Below are 27,160 nucleotides of genomic sequence, written 5' to 3'. Positions count from 1 at the left end.
AAGCATTGTAATTCTTTTTGTGCTCTTTTTTTGGGTAGAGAGCTTTCTAATGAATATTTGTCAGCAGTCTTGTGCGACAAGAAATCTTTCAGGGATTTCAGGGTATGAACATTTCCTTTGTTACAGTTTTTTCTGTACTAGTACAGAGCCCTTCTCTCCAAGGAAAAATTTTATTTGCGGAGAGAAATAAAGCAGAGGTTACCAATTGCAAGTTTTCTGTGGTTTTGTTTTTTTGGGTAGCTCTTGATAGTATCTCTTAAATGTTTAATTGAGGCACTGCCTCTTGAGGTAGAATTTATAGAAAGTGTAAAGAACTTCTCATCTTTTGGGAATGCCTGTGGTGGGAATAGCTGAGCAGGAGCAGGCAGACTGTATATTTGAAGTAGATGAAATAGGTAGTTCAGAGCTTGGCTTTTATCAGGAAGAACCGTGAGAATCTCCTCAATATTTATTTCTGATTTTGTAAGTCCAATGGTCTGTATGTTGCTCATACAGATTATGCAAAAGCAGAATAACTGTGTAGCACTGGGAAGTCCAGTATCATATACCCAGCATCCTATGTCCAGCATCATGCATGTGGACTCTACTGTTTTGTCCCACTGCAAGACTTGGTTACCTTTTCCAGTTGAATCAGCTTGAGTCTTCATCTTCAGTTCAATTTCTTTTAAATTCTGTTGTTTTCTCAAAATCCATCTTACTCTAGACTGTATCAAAAGGAGCAAGGAGTCTGAGTTTACATGTATGCAGGTACTTGTGTCTTTCAAAGGATAAAACAGAAATCTAGAGAAATGAGAGAAAGGAAGTAATATTAAGGTAGTCAAAATCCTGCTGGAGGCTGCCTGTGATACCAGCGAGCCCGTTAGTACTGTTTTGTTTTAAATCTAGCTTGATGCCTTTTAATCTTCTTTGAGATAGTGGAATTCCGTTTGGCTATATAGGTGATTGCGTTTTGTTGGACAAAGTCAGGAACATCTGCTGGTATCTTGTAAAGCTTACTATGTTGTTCTTCCTAGCAGTTCTCGACACCCCCTTGTTTGGTTAATGCTTTGCCATCTGTTAACTTGATGATACTGTAATGAGGAGGGAGTTTATTGGTGAATCTCTGACAGCATTAAAACATTGCTTTTGAATCCCTTTTCCTCCTTCGGCTCTACGTGCTTTGCTGATGTATTTCTATTCATCTGCTTTAATTTTCGCCAAGATTCTTATTCTTAGTATGTGGTCTCACTGAAACTTTTACTCTGCTTTAAGCTCATACTAGCAAGGCCTGAGAAATGAGTTGTTGACTGTATAGAACTTTGTCCTGGTTTTGGCTGGGATAGAGTTAATTGTCTTCCTAGTAGCTGGTGTAGTGTTTTGGATTTAGCACCAGAAGAATGTTGATAACACACTGATGTTTTCAGTTGTTGCTAATTAGTGTTTATACTAAGTCAAGGATTGTTCAGCTTCTCGTGCCCAGCCAGCAAGAAGGCTGGAGGGGCACAAGAAGCTGGGAGGGGACACAGCCAGGACAGCCGACCCAAACTGCCCAAAGGGGTATTCTAGACCATGTGATGTCATGCCCAGTATATAAACTGGGGGGAGTGGGGGGATTGCTGCTCGGGAACTAACTGGGTGTCAGTTGGTGAGTGGTGAGCAATTGTGTTGTGCATCACTTGTATATTCCAGTCCTTTTATTATTATTATTGTAATTTTATTATTGTTATTACTATCATTATTATTTTCTTTTCTGTTCTATTAAACTGTCGTTATCTCAACCCACAGGTTTTACTTTTTATTCCCGATTCTCTCCCCCCATCCCACTGGCGGGGCGGGGGGGAGTGAGTGAGCAGCTGCATGGTGCTTAGTTGCTGGCTGGGGTTAAACCACAACAAACTTCAACTGCTGAAGACTACTCTTGTCCAATTAACTCCTTGTGCATGTGTTTCTCCTCATGTGAGTGAGGAAAAATGGGATGTAACTCATGCAATGACTTGCTGGTAGTAAATGTGTGCATGCTGCAGTGCCATGTACAGGCACTATGTGCAGGCTAATGCAGACATTTACTTTGCTTAGTAGAGATTATTTGTTCAGGATAAAGTGGATTTGCCATAAATTTTTTTATGTTTTATAATTCTTACTCTGAAAGTTAGGGTGGAATGGAGGAAACAATACTGTTGTATCTCCACAAAGCAGAAAGCTTTACTGTGAAGTTTCCTAATTTTAGCTTTTCTGCCTGACTGCATCAAGAATCTTCCTCTTCTGATTCTGTGATATGAGCTTGCACGTTTTTTCATGCATTTTAGGCAATAATACTTGTAGGACCTTTTAAGAAAGCAGTATACCCTGAACATTGTTGTGTAGAAACCCTTTTGCTTTAGACTTTGTCATGAATAAGTGTCTTTGATGTTTGCCTATTCTGTTACTCTTCCAACTATGTTAATTTTTACTTTTAATTACTGCTTGGAAGAACATCGCTTTCTGGTAACTGCCAGGAGCTGTGGATCTGAAAGACAATAAGTAGTGGACAAGACTTGTGGATATGTATTTTAATTGCAGGAGAGTCTTTAGTATGGCATGTCTTGCTTTGGAACAGTATTTGCTGTCTTCCTCCCTCACATGCTAAGAGATCCTCAAAACGGTTGTTGATTTTCATTTAGAGATTCCTACTGATGCTTTTTAAAAATACATTAAATAAATGCTGATGTGTTTTTTTGCTAAAGCCAGATTCAGTGCTTAGAAATTGCAGGTGATTTTCATTATTTGGCCTTTAATATATGTTCATTGATAGCATGTGTGGTCAGACAGCCTGGAATACTGCTTTGTTGTCTGTGCAATGTGGTATTAACTTAGTATTTCCTTTTGCAGGAGAACGGTTACCTCATATTGGAGCTTATGTTAGGATACGCCTATTGCTTTCTTTTATATGTAGGAGTGCAGTAAGGCACCCTTCTTTCAGAATGACTTCAAAAGGCCAGATGTGAAGACTTAAGGAATTCTGTAAAACCATTCAAATCTTAATATTAAAGGCTTGTAATAATTTGTGTAGGTGTAAGAACTGTTTTTTGTAATGTGTAAGTGAACATAAAACCTGCAATACAAGCATGCTGATGGTTCTCATGTGTCTGCCTATTCTGACAAGCTGATCACAAGAGAACTTAGCTAATGGGGAGCTCTGAACAATCCCGGGTGGATGACAGGACAAGCTTAAGGCAAAGAATTAGTACAACACGAAAGAGAAAGCAAAAATAGCGGTTACAATTCAAACAGCTTCTACTAGTAGGTGGAACTGGTACAACTGCCATTTCTGAATTGTTATTGAGGTAAATGTTCAATGAAGTATTTTCATTCTGTATTTGAGAGAAACAAAAAATATGTGAAGCATCACGAAGTGATGGCAATGAACTAGTTTCTATTCCAGCAGTAAACCTAGGGAAAGTCAAGTAGCTCCTAAAGGTTATGTTGTTATCCAAATATTTTAAAAGAGCTGACCAAGGGCTTCTCGAGGCTGCTGTAAGAATTTGAGTAGGGAAGAGAGAGGATGTTGTAGCAAAATCTAACAGCAGGACATACAACAATATCAGATGTCTGAAAATGAAAGCATCTAGAAATCAAACTAAAAATTAAATACGTGTGCTTATTCTGATCTCTCCTGGCTTTTCTAATCTGTGAATCACTTGCAGATATATTAGGAAATGTAAGGTATGTAAAAGTAGCGCTGAAATTAAGACAGCCCTATGGAGGGACCTTGCAATTCAGTGGACTTTTTCTTAGACTGGAATGTCTGTAGCAGGCTAGTGCAGAACTGGCTGATGCAGCAAATCGTGTGACTTCTTGGTGTTAACAGGGTGCAGAACGCTACAGCTTTTTGATTAATCTGTGTTGCGTAGAGGGAGGAATCCTGTGCAACTTTTAGAGGAGACAATGCAATCGGCTTGCCACACTTCGGGAAGCTTGGGGCCTCCTGCTGTTGACTTGCTCTGCTGAAGGTGCTCAGGTCATTTCTGAGGTGTATATGTATGTATCTATTTGAGTGTGTGTCTGCAGTCTTTTAGTAACAAAATGTAGAATGTGTGGAAGATGTTTTGAAATTGGTGCCAACTAGAATTTCTCAAACTTTTGTAATGAACATACCATTAAGAATATTTTTTTCCAGCAGGAATAGTTTTACATTCTAGGCCACGCAGTAAGATAAGTAATCTTGAATTAGGAACTCCAGCTGAAATGCTGAAGAAAATCTAAATTAGACTACTTCAGCAAAAGCTGAATTTCATTTTAGAGCTGATCCACTGCAAAACCTGCAAATCTGTCCTAGAAGCATTAAAAAATGAACACATAAAGTGACCAGCAGGAAAGGGTTGTTATATACATATATTGAAGATTGTCTGGAAGAACGTTTAGATGCAAATGAAAACGTAGACATGTGAATGTATATCAGCAATTAGGTTGGAAATATATTAGCTTAGATGCATTTCTTTCTGGAATAGCTATCAGCTGTTACGAATTCTGCTCACAGTTTTTCTTTGGCATTTGTGATTTAGATCCATCTCATTTGTACCTCTCTTCTGAATGCAGTTCTGAAAACGAGAACACTCTTTTATCGTGTTGGTATTACAAGGCTATTGCTCCAGAGTCCTTTAGAATACAAAGAAATGTTGCTTAATAGAATTCTTACGGTAACGTCAAATTTGTACAAACCTCTTAAGATTTGCTGTTATGAATTCTTGTGCAATGTAATGAACAACAGCTTTAAAATGGTGTTAGACAATGAGACCAAGTTTTTATTGGGTTTAAAGTGGAAACACAACATGGTTAATAAAATGCTGAAAAAAAATTTGAGGTTTGAATTTTGTCCAACTATATAAAAGCTTCAAAATATATTTTTTGGTGTATTTATAGATTGGCTGTCAGAGCTGTTCATCTTAGTGATGGATAAACAGAGGAGTCGGTATTACATGCCTTTTTGAAGGATCGCATTGAAGTGGAGCCAGTTGTAATACTGTGGTCTGTCAAAGTTGATGGCAAAATCTTCACTGGTGTGATTAGGTTGTGATTTGGTGAAGCTTCTTGGTTCTTAAACATGCCATCATGTACCGCTGTGAATTTAGTTAAACCAAATGGAAAAGTTTAGAATAAACTTGGAAGTTTTCACTAAGCTGATGGACTGACTGGAATTCCTGGTTACTAGTTTTTAATACTGTGTTCCCTTACTCTTTTGCTGGTAGTTTTCATGTTTGATCGATATTTAAGAGAAATGAGGTATAGCTAACGTGAGGTATTACTTTAGTGTCTGACTTAACATTTCACACTGTACTTTTATAGTGAAAGTATTGCTGCTGCTCCTCTTCCTCCTTTTCCCATTGCTACCTCAGTAGAATTTTGTTTATAATGAAGTTGTCGCTTGTTATGGTTGAAAGGTGAATCTTCAATATTTGGTGCTTTAATAAAACCTTAGCTGTTAAAATGAGTGCATCAGAATTTGAATCTTCTTTTTAAAATGTAGGTTCTCATCTTTAGGCCATCTTCAGCATTTCCCAATTGCTATGAAAATCTTGAGAGCAGGAAACCAAGTAGGTGAACTAGATTGGGTAGAAGAACATGGGAGAGGGCAGAGTTTACATCAGAAGAATGTAAATAGGTTTGATGTTTAACCCAGAATAACTGAAGCTTTTTCATTGGATTGGAAATTGTGATGAATTGTAAGTGGTGAACTAGAGACAGTCTCTTGCTTAAGGGATCCTTTGGTGACAAAAAATGAGAACTGTATTCTTGTAAATAAATAGAAGTTCTGGACTCTTAATGTTTTCCTTCTAATGGCCATGAACTATGAGATGCCAGATTTTTGCGTAGCCACTTCGGCATGTGTACTTGGGCATGATGCTGTTTCGGGAGTGTGTAGTTACTTATTTCCATTATGAGATAAAATGATGACTCCTACTATTGTGGAAGCTAACTATTGACATGTCTAACGAACACTGCTATTTGCTTGGCTGGAGTTATAAAACTATAGAGAAAGGATATTGAACCTTTTTAGCGCTGAAGTGCATTATTCTCTGTAGGGTTTTGCTAATTTATGTTGCCAGGGAATCTAAATTTTTTTTCCCATTCCCTCCCCACAAGCTTGTAAAAAAAAATTAGGCCATTGCTTCAGTTTGCATCTGTTTACAAAAGGTTGGGGGTTTTTTTGATAGGTAAGGAGAGACATGATTCAATACTATCTGGGATCGTATCTTCCACTTGGGTAATCCTTCTAATTAATTTATGACTTGCTGTGGGGTTTTTTGCGTGTAGTCTCTGCAGCGATTAATCAGAATTTTGAAACTGGCAGCCCATAGCAGCGTTACAAAAGACAAAGGCAAACCTAAAAACTGTAACCAATTAACTTATTCTACCTGCCTGAGAGTTACCTGTAGAGAGAAGTACTCCTCATCTCTGTGAAGTATCAGATGTACTTGAAATTATCATAACTGAATGTAACTTCTGATTTTCATGAAGCCAGTGAGCATTCTGTGGAAGGTACTGTTCCCTGTGACAGTGATGGTCAGTGCTAGACTTTAGCCTGTTTTGCATTTAAATTGGATAAAAATGAATACTGAGCCCTGTATCTCCTAAGGAACTCAGCCCTGGTACTTTTTTTACAGTAACTAAGGTGTTGCTGCATAATAATCTTTCATAGATCCCTGCTAAACTGGGAAAAAATTGAAGAGACTGGAGAGAATATGGAGAAGTCTCAATGAGGATCATCTTTGCTGCTCCTTCTCCCTGAGCTTTTGTTTTGCCTTCTATACTGCTTTTCTATATGTGACAGCACAAAATTTTTCCTCTCTAAGATCGACTTCCGTGTGCACTTTTCCTTCCACCTGTATGGTTCTGCAGTAGGGTAGGTCTTTGCAGAAGTCTTTCCGGTGGGAGACGTGGCTTCATCAGTGAAGCATCACGGCTCCTGTGGGATGGGTAGGGGGTGGTAGTTTGTGGGAAGTGTACATGAATTTATTTTACCATCTAGTCAGAGGCGCTAAATGGCTGAAGAAAAGAAGTGAGGCAGAGCCTTGAGTGCTTCAGAGAGGAGCTGAGAAGTCTGGCTCTCTACTTTGTACTAAAAGTCTTGCCGACTTCTGAGCAAGGTAGCAAGAACAAGAGCAGCAAGGAGGTACACATCTGGGAAACGTGGCAGCTTATCATTAGGTGTGATGGAGTCAAAAGTATCTGGAAGATGACCTAGTTTAATAGCTGAGAGAGAGGATGGAGGATTGTGGGAAGCTGCTGTTTTCTTTCTTTCAAAGTAGAGAAAAAATCCTCAGCCTTGAAAGGATGATGAGCTACTTTTGTTCCTCAAGAGTGATAGTGTACATAAGAAGAGGTGTTGGAGGGATTACAACTGGAATGGAATCAATAATGGATTAATAGTAATCATAACCAAAGAATTAAGTTAGCAGCAGTGTGCTGTAGACCACACAATTATAGGAGGCAACTAGCCAAAAAAAAAAAAAAAAAAAAAAGGTCAAAACCTGGCTTGTGAAAAGGCAGAAGTTTTCTTATTGGTGTGTTGGAAAATGAGACCTACTCTTATTTAAACTGCATTAAGTAGTGAATAAAATCCAGCATATTTGTGGGTATACTTTTAAGAAATATTTACTTTACAAGAAACAGTTCTTCAATTCAAACAAAGCAGCTAATTGTAAATGGTGCTTTGCAGGTATTGCTCTAAAGAGCATATATTAACATAAATTACAGTTGGCTATAAATTAGCTGGTTTTGCAGTTGGGATTCTTCTGATACCAGATGAATTGGTTGAAACTGTAAAAGAGAACAAAACCGGAAAGTGCTAAATCTGTTCGTGATGTTTCTGGAATATTAAAGTACTTCAGTGTGTGAGGAATGAAGGAGGGGAAAAGGAGATGCCTGTAGGAGAAACAGAGTATGCAGAAGTTGGAGGTAAGGGAACTATAAAATACAGGGTATAGAAAGATAAGAGTATGTAGTGGATTTTTTTAATTATATGTGAAATTAGGCAGGGAGAGAAGGTAATGGTAATTGCTTTGAAATCTCCAATAGTGATGGGAAGAGTCCACAAAAGGAGCATTGCAAAAGGGAACATACAATGAAATATTTTTGCGTTACTTTTGAGTAGTACACAGATAAATATATTTTTAAAAATCTGTCATTTACTGCTTGAGAACACCATAAACATTTTCATGTTGTTGTTCATGGCTCAGCCTGGTGCTGTTTGGAGCATAAAGGAATGTAAAATGAAAAATGAGTGCACGAGATTGAAAAAATGATGTAAATCAGAGCTCTAGCCACCTGGTACTGCAGGCAGCTACAATACACGCCTTTGTTATGGAGCACCTCCTAAAGATGCTGAACTGTTTGTTCCACCATTTCTGCTGTTCCTCACTGCAAGGGTTAGAAATGTTCTTTGGTCTCCAACCTAATTTGTTCTTTCCCAGTTGGTCTTCTGCTCTTGTAGTCTAATGTTTAAACAGCTGAAAGTTCGGTCCTGTGCACACCTCTTGCTCTCCTGCTGTCCCTCAGGAAGAAAAATGCACAGGATCCTCCAAATTCTGGCTCTTACAACTATGTTTTTATCTTTCTCCCATTTTTTTTTAACTCTGTGGAAGGATGCAAGCCAGGTGGTTTTGGCTTTTTTCTTTTTTTTTTCCTTTTGAGATTACATTTTCATAATTGCACTGATTATATTTATTCCAGTTTTGGGGGCATAGAGAATTGTAATCAGAGACTGAAGTCTTGTGAATAACTGGCTGCTGCCATAAAGTGAAGGGATGAGCAATGGTACAGCCACTGGTATGGGGGCCCTGGAGCGCTGGTCCACACCTGCATCCGCCCCAACTTCAAGCACATCTTTCACATTCTTCTTACATTTTGAAGAAAGTCTCTGGTTTCTCTTCTGGTGAGAAACCAGCTGAAGTGATTTAGTTTTGGACATGTGAAGTTGCACACCCTGTTGGGTTAAGAGTGGATCTCTGGTGTCCTGAGGAATAGAGGCGGCAGAGCCCATGTCTTAATAGCCCTCAGTCTGCTTTATGTTCGTATCGGAGGGTTTACCAGGGTAGAAAATGAATGTTCTGTTCATTCTTTGACTATAACACAGGGCAAACCAGTCTTTTGCTATTTCCACATCCTTCCGACATCTGGTGAGTTGGAAAGTTGTACACAAATGGCATGGCAAAAATCTTTGACAAAACTGTCTTGTGTAGGGTGAATGGGAAAAAAACCCCTTTAATTCAGGAGGAGAGCATGAAATCTAAGTATCAAGCATGGACTGGATTAAAGCACACTGATTTTTGTAGCCGTGGCAACTTTCTCTGTAATCTTCTATTTTGAGAAATGGAGTCAAGGATAAGATTATTAAAACATTTCTCATATCTGAGTCTATTGTTGTGATAATAGAGGACATTATTTCTTTGTCTGTGGCCTTATTAAGTATAACAGTAAAGCTAAAACCAAATGTTTCTTTTTGTTCCTTTCCAAAGGATTCATCCCCCTGAATTTTTCAAGAAAAAATACGCTGTGGATGAAGTCCACTATGTGAACGAGGTGAGTTGTCTGTGTGTCTGAATATTTTTCTGTGAACACAAAATCAGTATGTGGCAATGATTTTGCTTAATTTTAGTCCTCTGCTTACTGGATGTCTCCTGACTTGGTGGGACCTTTTCCACCCTCTCCAGTTACTGGAAAGTGTCCTTCATTCTTATAAAGCAGTTGTAATTTTTTTTTTTTTAAATCTTTTTTTTTTAAAGGCTGCCATTTTGAACTGAACAATAAGGTCTTAATCCAAAGACAGTCTCATAAACATGTTCCGTGCATCATGAGCCCTGTCAGTCTGTGTCTTTATCCAACAGAAGTGTGTTACTAAGTACATTTTTTGCAGTACCTTGGAGATTTGAGGAGATTGCTGGCAGGGAGGTTGCGTGTCCTAGCTCTGACTTGGGAGCCTACATTTATTTTATGCCTCCAAAGAGCTGTGAGGAAAGGCTGCCTTCTTTACTCTTAGGTTATGTTGAATCATTCTAATATTTGAATAAGCAAACATATTCGTATTTTTAAATGCAAGTGTGACTTGCTTAGTTAGGTTTCTCATTTCATTTCTGAGCAGATGTTTGTATACTTGTGCACCTGACCAGTTATCTTTTCTTTGGTAGGAAGGCTCAGCAGGGTGAGGGCAGTATTCATGCCAAGCTCTGTGGGTGATTTTCATGGAGAGCAGCTTGAAAAGGAAGACTCTGATACTTATGTCCCTGCAGAGCACTAACTCTGACTCACTAGACCAAAAATTTTGCTCTCTTCAGCTGTGAGCATGTTCCATTTCATTTTCATAATGAGTCCAGCTATGAAGTGAAGTTTGATCCTGTATTTCAGTACCTGGGGGGTGGAGGAAGCTGTGGAGAGGTTGCTTTTTTTACGTGAGTTGGAGTTGTATAGAGTGCAGGTGTTCCAATGCTCATCTGTCAGATGATGAAAATTGCAAGTGGAGAATACATGTTTTATTTTAAAAAATCACATTTATTTTTGGCCACCTTAGTTGTTTTGGGTCACTTTCCATCAACAAATGCCCACCATCAGGACACTAGGGGCCTTATTTACAGGATAGTTTTTTGTCGAAAAATGACCAACCTGTGTAAGCGTGTAATCCTGGTATTTCATGGGGAGAAAAAAAAAAGTGGAATTGGTATTTTTAAACCTCACTGCCATATGCTTTCTTTTGTTAATATTGTTAGTGTGCTGTTAAGCTGATTTAAAGTTGGTAGAACTGTGCTCCATGGAATTATGTCATCTGTTCATTACCTCAAGAAATGTGTAATTCAGCACCCACTTTTCTGCAGCTGCTCTGAAAGCCTAGTTCTCTACAAGCCCAATGATTTTGTTCTTGGTTTGTAAATGTTTGAAAGGTACTGACAGAGCGTAATAGAAGTATTAGTATAAGATGACCCAGTCAGAATAACAGTAAATATTCATTACTAAGTATTTAGCACATTGTAACATTATTAATGCATGTGTGTTTTATATGCAGTAGTGCATTGAGGATAGAGTACCCTTTTGTTCCTCATTTCTCTGTGACATAACATCTTTTTGGCTCATACTTCCTCTGTCTTCCAAATGATGACAATAGACTTAAGTTATAGTAGATACCATCAACTTAAGCACTGCACTTCTGTCTAAATATTTTGTGATCTACTGATCTTGTTGCATGTTTCAGGTAATACTGCAATATCTGAAAGATATCAGGAGCATTTTTGTCTTTGCAGCTCGTTTACTTTGTACACAGCAAATGTTGATGAAATTGGTATCAATGTGATTATGAGGAAGAAAAAAAGAAAAATAATAGCAATCTAAAACTTCTTTTTAGATATCCAGTGTATTGTCTTCGAAGAAACCTGCTGTGCTCCTTACTTTGGTGAGTCACATTATTCTGAAGATTAACTACTCATTTTCTCCAATAAGGAGATCAGTTTATTCAGCATTTCTTTGCAGTGTCATTCCCTATCTTTTCCTCCCCATCTTTGCCAAATTTCAGGTCACCTGCGTAAAGTCATCTAGTCTTCTGGCCCCTCCATGATCTCAAGATTTGTAACCTCTGGCCTTCCAGTCTATATTCACTCTGCCAAAACCTTTACCTGTTTTCTGGTAAAACATGACAAGCCTATCTAACATTGACCATGCTATCCTCCAGCCTATGTACAATGACTCCAAAATGCTTTTTTCTCTTGTTTGTCTGGTCATGTCATGAGCATGTTTGGGCCTTTCTATGGGAATCCAACAAGGATTCAGGGAATACTTTTTCTGCATAGAGTGGGTTGGTGAAAACAACTTCTGGGAGGAGGGAGTGATATCAAATGCCTGCCAAGTATTTTGAATGGTGCTTGCTTATTTCTCTGGAAAAAGAATGAATGAGTGGAGGTAAAGCCTGCAAGTTTCTTCTTTCCTGCCACCTCTCCCCCAGCTGCTTTCCTTGACAGATGTTTTGTAAACCTCTCACTATTAAGAGTATCTGATTTCTTGTCCCCAATCTATATGAGAAATGATTTGCTGACTCTGAGCTTTCCCTTATAGCAAGTGCAATGGCAACCTCTGGATTTCTTGTTTTCCCACGATAGGTGCCAGACAGAAGTCTTAAGAAAAAAATCCCTCCTTAAGCAGTCACATAGCATGAGCTCCGATTTCTTTATCCACTAAGAGCAAAGGCTGTAAATAGTTTTCAGTCTTTCTTCCACTTATATTTGTATATATACACATACACAAGATGATCCTATATCTTTCTTTCATGTTCTTTAAGAGAAATGAGTGGGAAAGAGAATATTTGACCATCTTGTGCTTCTTCCTGTGCATTTGTGCGCATTGAGTTGTTGAGCAGTTGTCACTCTGTGAGCATCGTGTTATAACCAGGAATTTTCACCTAATTTTTGGCTGAGAGGATGAAGCTGTGATGCTTTCACATTCCTCCCATGGCCATGAAGAAGTATACAGAAAAGGGAAGAGCATTTCTCTTTCTCCTGGCTGAATGGAAACTTGGTCCTCTCCTCCTGTGCTCTCATTCCACATACAGAATTGTAATGCTGCTCCACAGGGTTTCCCAGGCACATGTTGTCAGAAGTGTTCATCTGCTGTGTAGCAGCCAAAATACTCTTGCTTATGCTACTTGCTCGAATGGAAAGCTGTAGGGGAATAGCATGCAAATTTAAATAGTAAGCATTGCCAAGGCAGTGCATAATACTTTATTTTTAAATGAAATTACTTTAGAAGAAACCTTGCTCATTTATTAATCTCTTGCCCTTGTTATTATATAGGTCTTCTAGCTCCATCTCAAGACATAAAGGAAGTAGAAACCAAAGCTTGCCATTTTCCTAGGCAGCACATCCTAACCTGAGTTGTACACTGGTCTCCTGTGAAACCAGTGATTTCTTATCTTGGTCTGCATTTGAACAAACAGTCTGTTGTGGTTTTTTTTAATTTATTATGATTCAAGTAAACTTACGTATAAGTTTTTTCCTAAAAACATGCTGCAATCAGTTTCTCCCCATGATTTAAATTTTAAATACTTGTATTTGGCTCAGAATCATGGTCCTTTTAATCTTTTCCTTCCTAGCGTGGTGTTAATACTGATAGCGGAAATGTCTCCAAGGAAGCTTCATTTGAGGGAATCAGCCAGTAAGTGACAAGGCTTTTTTATACATTAATTGTTGCATGGTTATGTTGAATTCATTTTATATTTCACATTAAATCATGGTTTTTCCTAATAACAGGATGCTGAATGGCAGATCAAATGTATCGGTATGTCTTTGGAGATAAAATGTTTGACGTATTTGTAATGACTTGGAGTGGTGGTTTTTCTGGAAATATCTTTTGCATCTAAGATCATCTAATGTTTCTCTTTCTCTGTGTTTGCTTTAAGTATCTAAAACCAAACAGACTCATCCCCTTACCTCCATTTCCACTTTTGGGATTGGAATATTTGGTTTTCAGATTTCAGAAAAATTAATCTTTAAGAGTAGCTTCTTTCTCTTACTGACTTCCTTGTACAGTATTAAGGTAGGTATTAGGGATTCTGGTATGCACAATCTTCTGAAAAGATGTCATATTACAGGTATAAAATAAAAGATCACTCTTCTGCCTACATGTGATCTTTTAGTGTCCCTTGATGTTGTATTTTTTTTGAAGTTTGGCTTCTAGTGGGGTGAAAATGTCTTCCTGCATGCAGTATTTTGGAAAAGCAGTAAATAAAAATATATCACAGCCTGCTCTGGGATGTGAGGATGATGACCTCAATTTTGAATGAAATACAACTGTCTAATCTGTTATGATATCCTAAAATGAGATAATTTTCCATTTTAGCTCAAGTGTATGGCAAAAAAGAAACACCCCCCCCTACACCCCCCATTAAATAGCCCATTAAAATAAACACACTCATGCTTAGATGTTGAGTAGGTGGCCTTTTTTTTATGATCCTTGACTCCCAGTCACCCCACTGTATTTTTCCTCCACCCAGCTCTGTCGACGATTCTGCAGTGAAGATTGTAATGCACAGAATTTGCAGCAAGTCTGGGCACTCGTGTATAGTCTGAGAGCATGCTTTCTCTTGGGATCATCTTTTCTCTGTCATGTGAACTGAAATCTGGAATCTGATTCCATAATTACTTTGTTCGCCCCCTACAACCTAAATGGAGACTTAATGATTCTGTCGGGGATTTGGAGGACCGAGGTGGCAGATATTTAGACATCTTTAGCTGCCCAGTGAATTAAATATAAACTCTTCCAGAATACAGGCAAGCTGTTTTTAATGAATATTTGGTGTCCTTTCTTCTGTTACAGAAGTATGATGTTCTGTTGCTTTGACCAAGTAGGTGCTCGGTTATCTTACGCTCTCCAGGTACAGGTGGACTCCAAAATCTGTGTGGAGCGATACCTCCAGTTTTATCTGAGACACCTCCACATGAAATATAAACAAGCTATTAACTCCAGCAGTAATTCTTTATGGGAATGATGTACAAAGGTCTGTTTGAAGTACCAAAAAGCCCTTTTTTTCCCCCCGAATTTCACTAAAAACTGGAGTCTAATTAGTAACACATTCTATTACTAGTCAACATTAAGTTAGGAAGCCACTCCATTTAGCACTTGATTTGAGATTTTAATAGCATGTCTCCTGCAACACTTAAAAGGATTAATGCTATTTTATCGCTGGCTTCCCCAGTTTGTGGTAAACATGCTATCGGTGTGCTCTGGGAGGAGTGCTTCTCCATTCTTTAGGGGTGATTTCCAGCTGTTTAGCAGATACTTCTCTTTTGAGACCCGGGATATGCTCATTCCTCTCCACCCCTAGGCACCAAGTTGTTAATTTTCCTGCCTTTGACAGATCCGGTTGGTGTCTTTCCCTCCTGTGCTCACAGTATGGAAGAGCAGGCATTGATTTTGTTGTTGGATGTGCTGAAGATCCACTCCCCTCTTCTGACAGATACCGTGCCCTCAAACCACTTGTCACTCCAGCCTTCCCTTGATCTCCCTGACTCCTGCTTCGGTCTTCTCCGGGGCTGTCGTGTCTCTTGTGACAGCGTGCTTGGTCTGCGTGCCAGTGGTGGGCATGTGGAGAGTGAATGCTGCTAATTGAGGGGGTGGATGAGGGGGTGAGCTTCCTTTTAAACTCTGCTCATCTCAGATTTTTGTAACTGCTTATAGAAATCAGGCCACTTTACAATTGTTTTCGACACAGACCCAAACGAATTTCAGCTTTCCTGCTTCTCCACCTCTCCTGTATCAAATGTTTCCTTTATAGAAACACAAATATTTCAGATGTATTGATTTCTTCCGAGAGGACTCAAACCGTGGAGTTTATACCAAGCAATGTGTACCTTCAAACTGTGCTCCCTCCTGTCTGCCTGTGACTGCTCCTTGTTGGCTTGCTCTGTCCTCCACTCGGCCGGGCTCTGCCCTAGCTATGATGCTGTATTTTATTCCTGGGTTCTTGTGTGTTTCCATTTTCTGGCTACTTGGCCAAGATGTATTTCCTTGCTGGAGCTGTTTTGTGTTCCTCCTGCTCCCATTTGTCTTTTTTCTCCTAGACTGACTGTGCCCCGGTGTATTTTTGGGGGGAGGTTGAGGGGTTTTTTTTGTGATGGATAATAATAGAAATAATGTATCATTTCCTGAAAAAGGTGAATCTTGTTCTCTTTGCAAGCTGTTCATCCTGTTGCTGTCAGAAGCTGCTTTTTTCTTGCACTAATGATTTTGCTTCCCTGTCTTACTTTCTGAACCTTTTGAACTTCTTCTGGAACATAATTACCTAACTATTTGATTAATTTTTACACTGTAATAAATAGTCATTTGAGACAAAATGAATACTGTGGTCATGGGTTTTTTCTATGTTCACTCTGAAGATCACCGCTAAGTTATTTTTGTCCTGCTAGCAATGATCAAACTTGATTTTATGCGGATAATAGAACCCATAATAGTGAATTATATCGTGGTTTCCATTAGTTTATGTATAGCTCTCTCAAATAGCAAAGTATGTTGTACTAAAAAAAGCTTGTATGTTGCTGCAATCTGTAAAAATGGAGAATGGCAGTACTTGGGAAGTCACCCTGCTCAGCGGTGGGTAGCACCATGGTTCAGTGGAGGGAGCAGTCTGGGGCAGGGACTTAAGACAGGAGACTTGGACCATTTACTAATGTTGCTGCTGGTAACTCAGGTCAGCTTTGTTTACAGCTGTTACGAATTCTACAGAAGTGACTTGCTCTCACTTGCTTCAGATGGCTTAAGTGTAGAAGGCAGATATCTAAAGTAGTTCTAATGCATTGTTTTCTAGAAATATGTATTTCTGTTTGCTAATAAAGGCTAGTTTCTTCTTCCCCCCCCCCCCCCCCCCCAATTCATTGACCCATTTTTCAGACTGGAAAATATGCAGGAATTTTTTAAATCTAATGTGGCGGTTATGTAGCACTGGTAAAAATGCTTTGAGGTGATGTGACTCACCATACAGAAAATGGATTTTGAATCTGTATGGATAAACGGTAATGTGCCATATACTTTAAAACACTGCTGAACCGAATCTTTGCTCGCTGTTTTGGGAGGTTTCCATCCTCAGAATCGATTGATGTAAATGATGGACAGTTTAAGCAATTGTACCTAATGTTATGAAGTTTTTCGGTGAATTCCTTTCCCTCAAAACTGCACTTGTTGGGTATGACAGTGAAGACCATCTAAATGGCCTCTTCCCTATTGTGTAGTGAAGTCAATCGTTAGGAGAAAGGCTCTCCATGTTGAAGAACTGTAGAAAATTCTAACACTGTGTGTGAATATGTTTTGGATTTTTATCACCATATATACAGAAAGTGTATTTGTTAAACTGACAAAAAAGGGTCTCATTATACAGTGTTATTATACAGGAGGTGTAGATTTCTAGTTTTTTTTTTTTTTTTTTTTGAACTAATGAAATTGTCTCACATCTTAAAGGACAACTGAGTATGAAATCAATTTGGTCATGGCTTTCAGTGTAGTATTTCTTAGTTCTGTGTTGATTAAATGGTTGCATTAATATGTTTCAGATTGCAACTGTAGCAAAATGTCAATTTGTTTTGTTCCTCAAGACCATATATCTCATCATCTAAGTATTGTCAATTTGCAGATTGCAGGAAAATGTAGAATTGGATTGCTCTACATGAGCCTCTTAATGTTAGGGCAGTACATGTTTTTTAAGAGTAAGTTGTTTATTGTCTAGCAGGATCAAAACTTTGTTGGGAGGACAAGGCAGGGTGATTTTATGTAGGACTGTGTGCACAAATTACATGAATTAAACACCATTTGGGTACTTCTGTTGCTGAAGACAAGCTCTTCCCCTTGAGCTTGCTATTTAATCAGTAACTTTTAAGATGTGGTTTGTTTAGCTACCTTGTTGGTAACTAAAGTGAAGTGTAATTTGAGTCATTAGCTTTAGAAGTCTAGCAATTGCAAACAGGTGGCCCTGCAGCCACTTGCACAGGACCTACAGCTATGACGAGCTAAGTGGAATTGAGACAGTTCAATCCTTAATCATTGGCTTCGTTGAAAAAGCTATGTACAGTAGATCAGATTCTCTTCCAAATCTGAATTGATGCTGTGTCCCATAGGTCTAAGATCTTGATTTTTTTACTTGGCATTATATCAGAAAGTCTCTTTCAGGTGAGAGATAAAACTGCCGTTCAGCTGATGATCTGCCTCTTCTCCACCCGCCCCCAGCACCCTCGTGTTTCAATCCTACTGCTTTTCTGTGTTTTTAATTAGCTTCCCCAATTGACAACAACTAGAGTTTTAAGGAGCTGCCACATAGTGGGTGGCCTCAACCAGTAAGTAAAACTTGCATTTCTGGCAGCACAGACTGTTCAAGAAGAACCTTTAGGGCCAGAAAAGGTAAAATCTAGGGACTGCGACAGAGATGGTACACCTCTTGGCTGAAATTGCTTTTCTAAAAGAGCATTATTTGAGCTACTGTAAGTGTACAATTTCTCCCCCCCCCCTCCATTTTTTTTAAGTGCAGATGAGAAATAACCTTCTCTTGTGAAGTTCATGTTTGGCTCATTTGATTTGCTTTTGGTTTCACCCATTTGTGCTTGTGGTTAAAGTGAGCATGACAGGTTCTTTAGAGAAGAGATGTGAATTTTCAGAGTCTAAGTCAGCTGCCTTCTGTACCTCCCTTCCCTGACCTTTATTTTCTTTTGTTACTTCATAATAACCATAGTTTATACTTGTCTTATTTGCATAGAGCTGGTGTTGGAGCTTTCTGCAGTGCTGCAGTGTCTCCTTATGCTTGCCTTCGTTGATCTGTTTTCTGTCTGATAGACTCATGACAATTATTGAAAGTCCTTGTGTCTGTTGTTGCAGCTGCAGCTTAATTCTTCTTTCTCTTGGTTTTCTGTGGTAGTGTCAGTTGGTATGCTTTCTAGCCAAACAGGGAGCTCAGGCTTTTGTTTTTTTCGAATGTTTATAGATTGATTTTACTATATCATTCATATACTCTGTATAAATTTCTGTTTATCTGGCTCTTGCATTCCAGAATTATTTCTGCATTGGTGTACATAGGTTATAGTTGTTGGGATGGTGGTGATTAAATTGAAAAAGTGCCCTTTTTATCTGGTTTTATGAGACTTGCTTGTTTCCAAGTGACCAACTTTATTCTATAATGTTGCATTGTCGTGAGACTTGTGGCTTTTTGTATTGTGCAGCTTTTCCAGTGGTTTCTAATTAATACCTAAAATACTGAATACCATACAGCTTGTCCTTGGTGAATGTTGTGATAAGTTGTTGTTTTCTATCTTGGAGTAGGAACACAAAGCTATTAACCTTCACCTTGTTAGGATTTTATAAGTTTAGGAGCATATGTTTTTGAAAAAGAGAAACATAGGGGGTTTTTTCCTGCTATCTGAGGATGCAGGAAGACCCTGGTACAATTAGAAGTGACTTCTAAATAATTTTTTTTAATTGGATTTTTGCTTTAGTCGGTCCCTTCTGAGGTATCAAGAATGGTTAATAACCTGAAATAGATTTAATTTTTCCTTCAAAAATGTGGGAAAATGACTTGTTGCCTTATAACATTCTTCTGAAGATCTGTTGGGAGTCTTGGAGCATTTTAATTCTCTTAAATGCTCTAACTGAAGAGCCAACAGTCCTGAGTCAGACGAAATATCTTTGATGCAAAACACTCCTTAGGCATTTAAATTGTAAGCAAAAAAAACCCTTGAACAATGCTTGAAAATCCATTTGTGTTCCACTTAATTACTCAGCTTCTTACTCTATTGGCCACTGTAATGTTATTGTTTAGAGAGCCTCAAAATAGTTCCAAGAATACATAAATTGTTAATGTAGAAAATAAACAGAAAAATAGCTAAGTGTTTGAGGCCAAGGTGAGATGGAGGCTTTTGCTTTGCCTCTTCTGTAGATCAGAAAAGACAAGGAGAGGTTGTTTTCCTTTTCACAGTCCTCAAAGCAAGCTTATTTATCACATGCCACGTTCTGTGCACACAAAAATGGGAAGGCATAAAACAAGGGATGAAATTAGCAATTTGCTGTGTTTAATTTCATTGAAGGGTGTTTGAGGACCAAAGTTAAAATCACAGAACAATTTGGAAGGGACCTCTGGAGGTCGATCTGGTCCAACCCATGCTCATACCAGTGAACTGATAACATTTTATCTTTGTCAAAAGAAGTTTAATAAATGTCTTTCACATACTATTACTCTGGTTTCTGTACATTCTTAAAATTACATATCTGGTGTAGTCTCATGTATTTCAAAGTAAAATACTTGCACAGTGAAGATGAGTGTGTGCATGCTCCTCACTGGGATCTATACTGATCTATACTGAATTCTAATAATACAATACTTGCTTTCACAAGTTTTCACATCCTCAGAGAAGACACAGTTTAAAAAAAAAAAAAAAAGTAGTCTCTGCTGTTGTGTATCTGGCTGATTTTCAATATATGTATTTTTTGGTTTTTTGTAGATTTAATGTGAACAACAAAATCCTTCATCCTGAAATTGCAGAATGGTGAGTAGCATAAAATCTTTCTCCTTGAGTACACTGAATGTGCTTATATTCTGTACCATTGCTTCAGAGAGATTCGCTCAGCAGAAGTTTCCTATTTTACTATATGAGTTTTAATTTTAAGCTGATTTCACGTTATGGGGTGGAAATAATGTGCAAAAGTAAAAACAGGGCTAGGTAACAGCGTTGAAAAGTGAAGAATTTATGTGACATTTCTTAAGCATTGTGTCTGGATATATATTTTTATAGAATGTGTTAGGAGTTAAGTCACATTTGTGTAAATGTGAATTTGTATGAATAGGAAAAGAACTGAGGATAATTCATATTCTACAATGAAAATCAAAGGTAGATGAAAACTGTGTCTGAACAGGTAATATTTAATAAGGTGTTATTACTTTTCTAGGATTTATTTTAACAGCAGTAATTTTGTTGAATTATTATTCATGTAACTATACTTGGTAATTCTAGGGGAAGTCTGCTGGAGCATATCTAAAATAGACAAAATTAGAGTGTGACTAAGTGTATTAGTAGCTTGTAAAGCTACTGCATTTTACCTGTTTTCCTCTTTTGGTCAGCATTGCTGGCTTTGTCCTCAGGATTGCTCTATAACTAGGGCTTTCTAGTTTTCCACTTAGGAAATTAACTGAAGAAACAACATAGTGGATTTTTGCTAATGAATTAGGTTTTATCTAAGCTTTTTCAGTGTATCAATCTAGAAATGAGGAAGCAAATCCTTACTTAAGACAGATAAGCTTAAAATCTTAAAATGCAAGCAGGGAAGTGTACACTCTGACTACCACTGTTGCAGCTTATTGTATTATATGCTACTATATATTATTATTTTTAATGTTTCTTATTAGCACATATGGTGAGAACAATCTTCTACTGTCTTCATCTACATCTAATTGCTGGCTTGGAAACTGTGGGTTGTTTTCTGAACATCAGTGTGATTTCAGAACATGTAAAAGTTTTAATAGGTCACGTTTCTGTTGTTATAGCCATTTTTTCATTGCTTGGCACGACATAAAAAAGTTGTAAAGGAAATTGGGAAGCAGGGGAACTTTACTTAGACATTGTTGCATCACTGAGTCATGGATGGACCTCGAGATGTGTAGCAGTGGGACTCATTGCTTGCAAATCCTGCTGATGAGCGTGGGGGGGGAATGCGAGTGCTTTGTAACACAAAAAGCTCAGGGTACCAGTTTTTAAATCTTGCCTTTAAATTCTGTCCTTCTAGAATTTGGATCCTTCCTCTTCTAAAACAAGTAAGTTATCTTGTAGAATTGATTTCTGAATTTAAGAGTTGGTGCAGCCTTTGAGGTGCAAAGTCCTGAGTAATGTAGGCAGAACACAAGCTCAGACATTGATGTGTTGGGATGTGCTTTTCAGATGCACAAATTAAACACGATTAGGTAAAGGAGGAGTTCAGTAAAACCTGGGGTTTCTTGAAATATCATTAGTGTTGAATTAGTCAAGCTCCTGTCATTACAGATACTGATAGGGAAGATACAGAAATGTTCACACATGCTCTGAGACACCTGATGCTGTGCTGCATTGCTTACAAAAATAATAGAAAGGATAAGTCAAGTTAGAAGTTCTTCATAAAGTCTTATTTTGCTGTAGAGGTGGCTGCTGCTGAGTTCTAGTTGGTTGGTTTGGTGTAGGGCATGGGGCTTTTTTATTGTTTAAGACATTGGGAACTTCCAGCCTCTCTTACTTCATTATCATGTGCCCAGCAGCCACAGGATTCTCCGAGTGACCTGACAAGCTGTTGGAGGAGCAGAGGAGGGAGCTACATCTTTAACCTGACAGTGTCATTTTTGCACTCCTTGTTTGCCTGCCTTTTTGTACTCTTGTTAGCAGAGAAAGACAAGGGGCAAGAAAGGGGACCTGAAGAGGGCCTGGTCTAACTTCCAAGCTTTGATCTGTAGATACAGCAGCGCTACAGGGAGAGAGAGATGACAATTTTAGCTGCAGAAGGCTTTGGATTAGGGCTACAAGCTTGTTCCCAAGTTAGCTTTCATTCTGGTTCCATCCACCTTACCAAGGTGTCACCTGATAAGCTTTTCTCCTCTGTGGTTTGGGTTAATGGGAGGTTAAATCTTCAGGTAGCTCAGGGATGGACAAACATGAGGTCCATGCCCTGAGGTTGTACTGAGATAGATGGAGCACTGAGGTAGTAGAAAGGCAGCACTTGGAACTGTTCATTTTGGTGTAGAGAGAATCTCTTCTGTGAATTGTGACTGCCAGCCTGGAATTCTGATTTTGTCCTCTCTGCGATCTTAAGGGGGAGAGATGCTTGGTATGCACCTTCCCTCCATCTGGCTTTCAAGGAAAGGGAATTCTAAGTGAAGCCAAAGTTCAGATTTGCATTCAAAAGTGTTTTAAAAGGTTTTATCGACTTTGGTGGCTTTCATTTTAAGTCAGAAGTATGTTAAAGACCATTGTTAGGATTTAAGTGTCTGGTGAAATCAATATGTGAATGACAGTCTATGTGTATTAAAACTTCCTAAAGTAGAAATTTCCTTGGAATGTCAAGTAATTGCCCAAGAAACTTTCTTTGGAAAGCAATAATATTTTTAGAATTAAGAATATTTTTCCCTTAGGAAGATGATTTTTTTTATTATTATTATTATATTCTAGGGTAGGAAACCGCTTCATTTGAATCAAATGCTTGCATGGATGCATATCATTTCAAATTCAGCAAGCTCTGAACTACTCTGTTTTACATGATACTTGTCAGAAAAACTCCAATCTATACCATGCTGTCAAAACTGCCAGCAAGAGGTGAAATAGCTGAGCTTCCTGAACCAGCCAGGGAGAACTGTGAGCTACAAAAGGCAACTCTAGTATTATACAGTCTTCTAATAAAATGCAGAGAAAATGGTTCAATACTGACAAGGGGCAAAGCATTTGTGATTAAGGATCTGTTGCTTCCCTTGCTTACTCATCCTTTTTCAAGATCTCAACATTTTCTGACTTGCTATGAAACTTAAGGATAAAACATAAAAGAATTTGACCTTAGACTGAATTTCAGCAGTTTGCAGAGCATATTTTCACTTTTTTTTTTTTTCCATTGAGTGAATGTTTTTCCAAACACTTTTAAACACTTCATTTAAAATGACAGGGCTCCCATTTCAAATTTGATACTGAATGCATACCCTAAGTATTAATTTCACTGTTTTGAAAAGAAAATGCTATCTAACAGCAGATGAACTCCAGACTTGTCCAAATTCTCTCCCTAGTAATCAGAAGGAAATTTTTCTATGGTAGCACTTAGCAAAATGGCCTTTTGTTACTTTAGTGTACCAATGTCTGTCTACCATAATCATGGTGGTGCTAGAAGATAAACATTTAGCAATGTATGGCTTGTTTTGTGCTTCTATATACTGTATTTTCCTGTAACCTTGATGAAAATCCACTGGCTGGATGGCTGGGCCTAAAGAGTGGTGGTGAATGGAGTTAAATCCAGTTGGTAGCCAGTCACAAGTGGTGTTCCCTAGGGCTCAGTACTGGGGCCAGTTCTGTTTAATATCTTTGTCTATGATTTGGACAAGGGGATCGAGTGCACCCTCAGCAAGTTTGCAGACAACAGCAAGTTGGGAGGCAGGGTCGATCTCCTTGAGGGTAGGAAGGCTCTACAGAGGGATCTGGACAGGCTGGATCGATGTGCCAAGGCCAGTTGTATGAGGTTCAACAAGGCTAAGTGCCGGGTCCTGCACTTCAGTCACAACAACCCCATGCAGCGCTACAGGTTTGGGGAAGGGTGGCTGGAAAGCTGCCCAGTGGAAAAGGACCTGGGCGTGCTGGTTGACGGCCGGCTGAATGTGAGCCGGCATTGTGCCCAGGTGGCCAAGAAGGCCAACGGCATCCTGGCCTGTATCAGAAATAGTGTGGCCAGCAGGAGCAGGGAGGTGATCATCCCCCTGTACTCGGCACTGGTGAGGCCGCACCTCGAGTCCTGTGTTTGGTTTTGGGCCCCTCACTACAGGAAAGACATTGAGGTGCTGGAGCGTGTCCAGAGAAGGGCAACAAAGCTGGTGAGGGGCCTGGAGCACAAGTCTTATGAGGAGCGGCTGAGGGAACTGGGGTGGTTTAGCCTGGAGAAAAGGAGGCTGAGGGGAGACCTTATTGCTCTGAACAGCTGCCTGAAGGGGGTTGTAGTGAGGTGGGTGCTGGTCTCTTCTGTCAGGTGACTGGAGATAGGACGAGAGGAAATGGCCTCAAGTTGCACCAGGGGAGGTTTAGATCGGATATTAGGAAAAATTTCTTTACTGAAAGGGTTGTCAAGCACTGGAACAGGCTGCCCAGGGAAGTGGTTGAGTCACCATCACTGGAGGTATTCAAAAAGCACGTAGACAAGGCACTTCAGAGCATGGTTTAGTGGGCATGGTTGATGGTTGGACTCAATGAACTTGAAGGTTGTTTCCAACCTAAATGATTCTATGATTCTATGAAAATGGGATTTGATAGTTATGTGTGGAAGACTTCATATATTTGTATTTTGCACTACTTTGATGGAAAGCTATAACTTTCTTTGGGGAAAGTGATCTGTATGTTAATGTCTTAAAAGCTGGGTGTACGCTTTTTTGTTTTTTTCAGAGGTTTTTTTATTTATGTTGTAAACCTCTGAACATCTTTTTGAACTGTTTCAAGATGAACTCCCGTGTTTGGTGTTCGTGCAACTTTCAGAATTGTACTGTAGTGCTTCTTTGCATATGTGCGTTACTATGTTTACTGGCTTTGATGCTAAATCAGTTAGCAAGTTCTTATGCAAAAGCTTGCAGAAGAACATAAGTATATCGACTATGGTAGAGAAATTTCTATAAATAAAATGTGGATATGTAACAGCAGAGGTGAAAAAGAGTGAAGACGAGGCAGGACTGTGGAGTCTGTCTACATGGGCAGCATCTATACTTACTACGTGGTCTGTAAACATAATGTTTCCAGGAGGACAAGAAGTGGATGTACCCAGACGTTTTCCACACATGTAAGAAAGCAGCCTTTAAGGTTGCGTGCAGGTACTAAAAACCATAAAACAAGACAGCTGATAAACACGGAGTTGATAATTGGGAACAAAAACTACAGGTGGTAGATCAGGAATGGTGAATGCACATAGAGAGGCAAACACTTGTCTATCTTCCAGGAAAGCACTGGTTTAGGAAAATGTAGTTGAGTCATGCAAGTTTCAGCCTCGTAATTGCCTCAAATTCTGTGTGCGCTTGACCACTTGATTAATGGAAAACAGGTTGTGCATGAAATTTGGTATCCAGCCACTTCAAATGCCCAAACTTAATTTCAGGACTGAAATGATATTTGTATTTAAAGCTTCTCTCTTCTGTTGGATGACTGACATACATGAAAGGACCACCTGCTCATGTGGCAAGTGCAAATAAAAGCACAAAATGCATGTAAAAGAGGAGAGTGAGGAAGAAGAAATGTTTTTACACAGGTAAAATGGAGGGGAAAAAAAGAGTTAAAAGTTATAGGTCAAGGACAGTAGGAGACTTGTGCTTCTATTTTAACTTGATTGCATTGAGTGGCTTGCCTGTTAATCTGAGAACTGCATTACATGCTGAATCTTTACATTTTTGCAATTGCATTAGCTGGAGCCTGGAAATTATTTGTTCCCATTAAAATATTAATGAATGTATGCAGAGTGTGTAACTGGTCCAAGAGCTGTCTTTAATAGAAAATTGGAGTTCACGTTTGTGAACAAAGGTGGGACTTTCCTCCTAGCATTATCTTGGAAGTGGGGGGAAAACATCATGAGAGCTGTGGACCACTCACAAGATTGCCTTACAGTGCGAACCACAGTGCTTGACTAGCAATGCTTTAAACCTGCTTTAGGAGAGCGTTGCTTTTTGTGCCATCAAAACAGTGAGAAGGTGGTGAAATACATGCCCTTCTGCTACCCAAATATGCTGGTGGGAACTCCATCAACAGTACTGCTTCAGACAACACAGAAGCCTAGTGAATCTAGTATCTAGTGGAGGGTGAAGTTGATCGTCTTCCCTGCACAATTGTACATCCTTCCTCTCTTTCCTACTAACGGTTGCGTAGTGGGTTTTGTTGGTCTCAGAATGACTAAACATTTTCCATTAAATGTTTTGGCACTTGACCTTGTGTAAATGGAGGTGATGCATTGCATAAAAAGTCTGTCTGAGGCTGGGCATGAATTTGTGTATGCAAAAAGATACCTGAGAAGTTATGACCTAAAATAAATACCTTGACTCTGAAGCCTTATGACCTCATCAAGTAAAATAGGTTCTAATACTGTTTGCACTTGCCGTTGAGCAGTTACTAACTTGTATTACTAGCAGATCCCAATAAAGAGATTAGACGACTGAATTATGAAACAACCTATATTTTAGGCACTTGCAGATCAGGGATATGTACTGTATATTGAAAGTAATATAAAGGCACATCAAGCAAGTATTAAATTATCCTGCTAGCACATGCAGTCTTCCAAAGAATGGGATTAAAAAAAAAAAATAAAAAATCTATAAGCCTTTGGTACCTCATTCTAATATGAATATATTTGAGCTACTGTTCTTTATGTCTTGGCTAAAAGGCAGAAGCAGAAATTTGTTTCTTCACCCATGGTGAGCAGATTATACCATCCCAGTGTAATTTTTTCACCTCGGCAGGCATTTTAAAATCTTGTGCTTCTCATTCTCAATGTGCGTAATGATTATTTTGTGTTGTATTCTAATTGACTAAGAATGTCAATCCGTTCCCCTGACATAGTTTAACCCCAGCCAGCAGCTAAGCACCACGCAGCCGCTCACTCACTTCCCCCCCACCCAGTGGGATGGGTGAGAGAATCGGAAGGAAAAGGTAAAACTCGTGGGCTGAGATAAGAACAGTTTAATGTAACAGAAAGGAAGAAACTAATAATGATGGCAATAAAAAAAATTACAATAATAATAAAAGGATTGGAATATACAAACCAAACGATGCACAATGCAATTGCTCACCACCTGCCAACCGATGCCCTGTTAGTTCCTGAGCAGCGATTTCCCCCAGGCCAACTGCCCCACTTTATATACTGGGCACATACGTCACATGATATGGAATACCCCTTTGGCCAGTTTGGGTCAGCTGCTCTGGCTGTGTCCCCTCCCAGCTTCTTGTGCCCCTCCAGCTTTCTTGCT

General features: G+C 39.0%; 1 protein-coding gene across 2 annotated transcripts in view; it reads left to right on the top strand.

Annotated features, from left to right (window-relative positions):
• The window catches only part of PEPD (peptidase D), a 175,983-nt gene that overhangs the window by 45,916 nt on the left and 102,907 nt on the right, over positions 1 to 27,160 (top strand). For both annotated transcript variants that reach the window (XM_049805309.1, XM_049805308.1), the window contains exons 4-7: positions 9,474 to 9,537; positions 11,348 to 11,395; positions 13,085 to 13,146; positions 19,962 to 20,006. In XM_049805309.1, the coding sequence (XP_049661266.1) occupies positions 9,474 to 9,537; positions 11,348 to 11,395; positions 13,085 to 13,146; positions 19,962 to 20,006 (219 nt within the window). The remainder of the gene's footprint in view (positions 1 to 9,473; positions 9,538 to 11,347; positions 11,396 to 13,084; positions 13,147 to 19,961; positions 20,007 to 27,160) is intronic.

Source organism: Accipiter gentilis, chromosome 7, assembly GCF_929443795.1.
Source record: "Accipiter gentilis chromosome 7, bAccGen1.1, whole genome shotgun sequence".
NCBI lineage: Eukaryota > Metazoa > Chordata > Aves > Accipitriformes > Accipitridae > Astur > Astur gentilis.
Note: the sequence above shows the minus strand (reverse complement) of the source record. Positions and strands in the feature narration are given on the sequence as shown.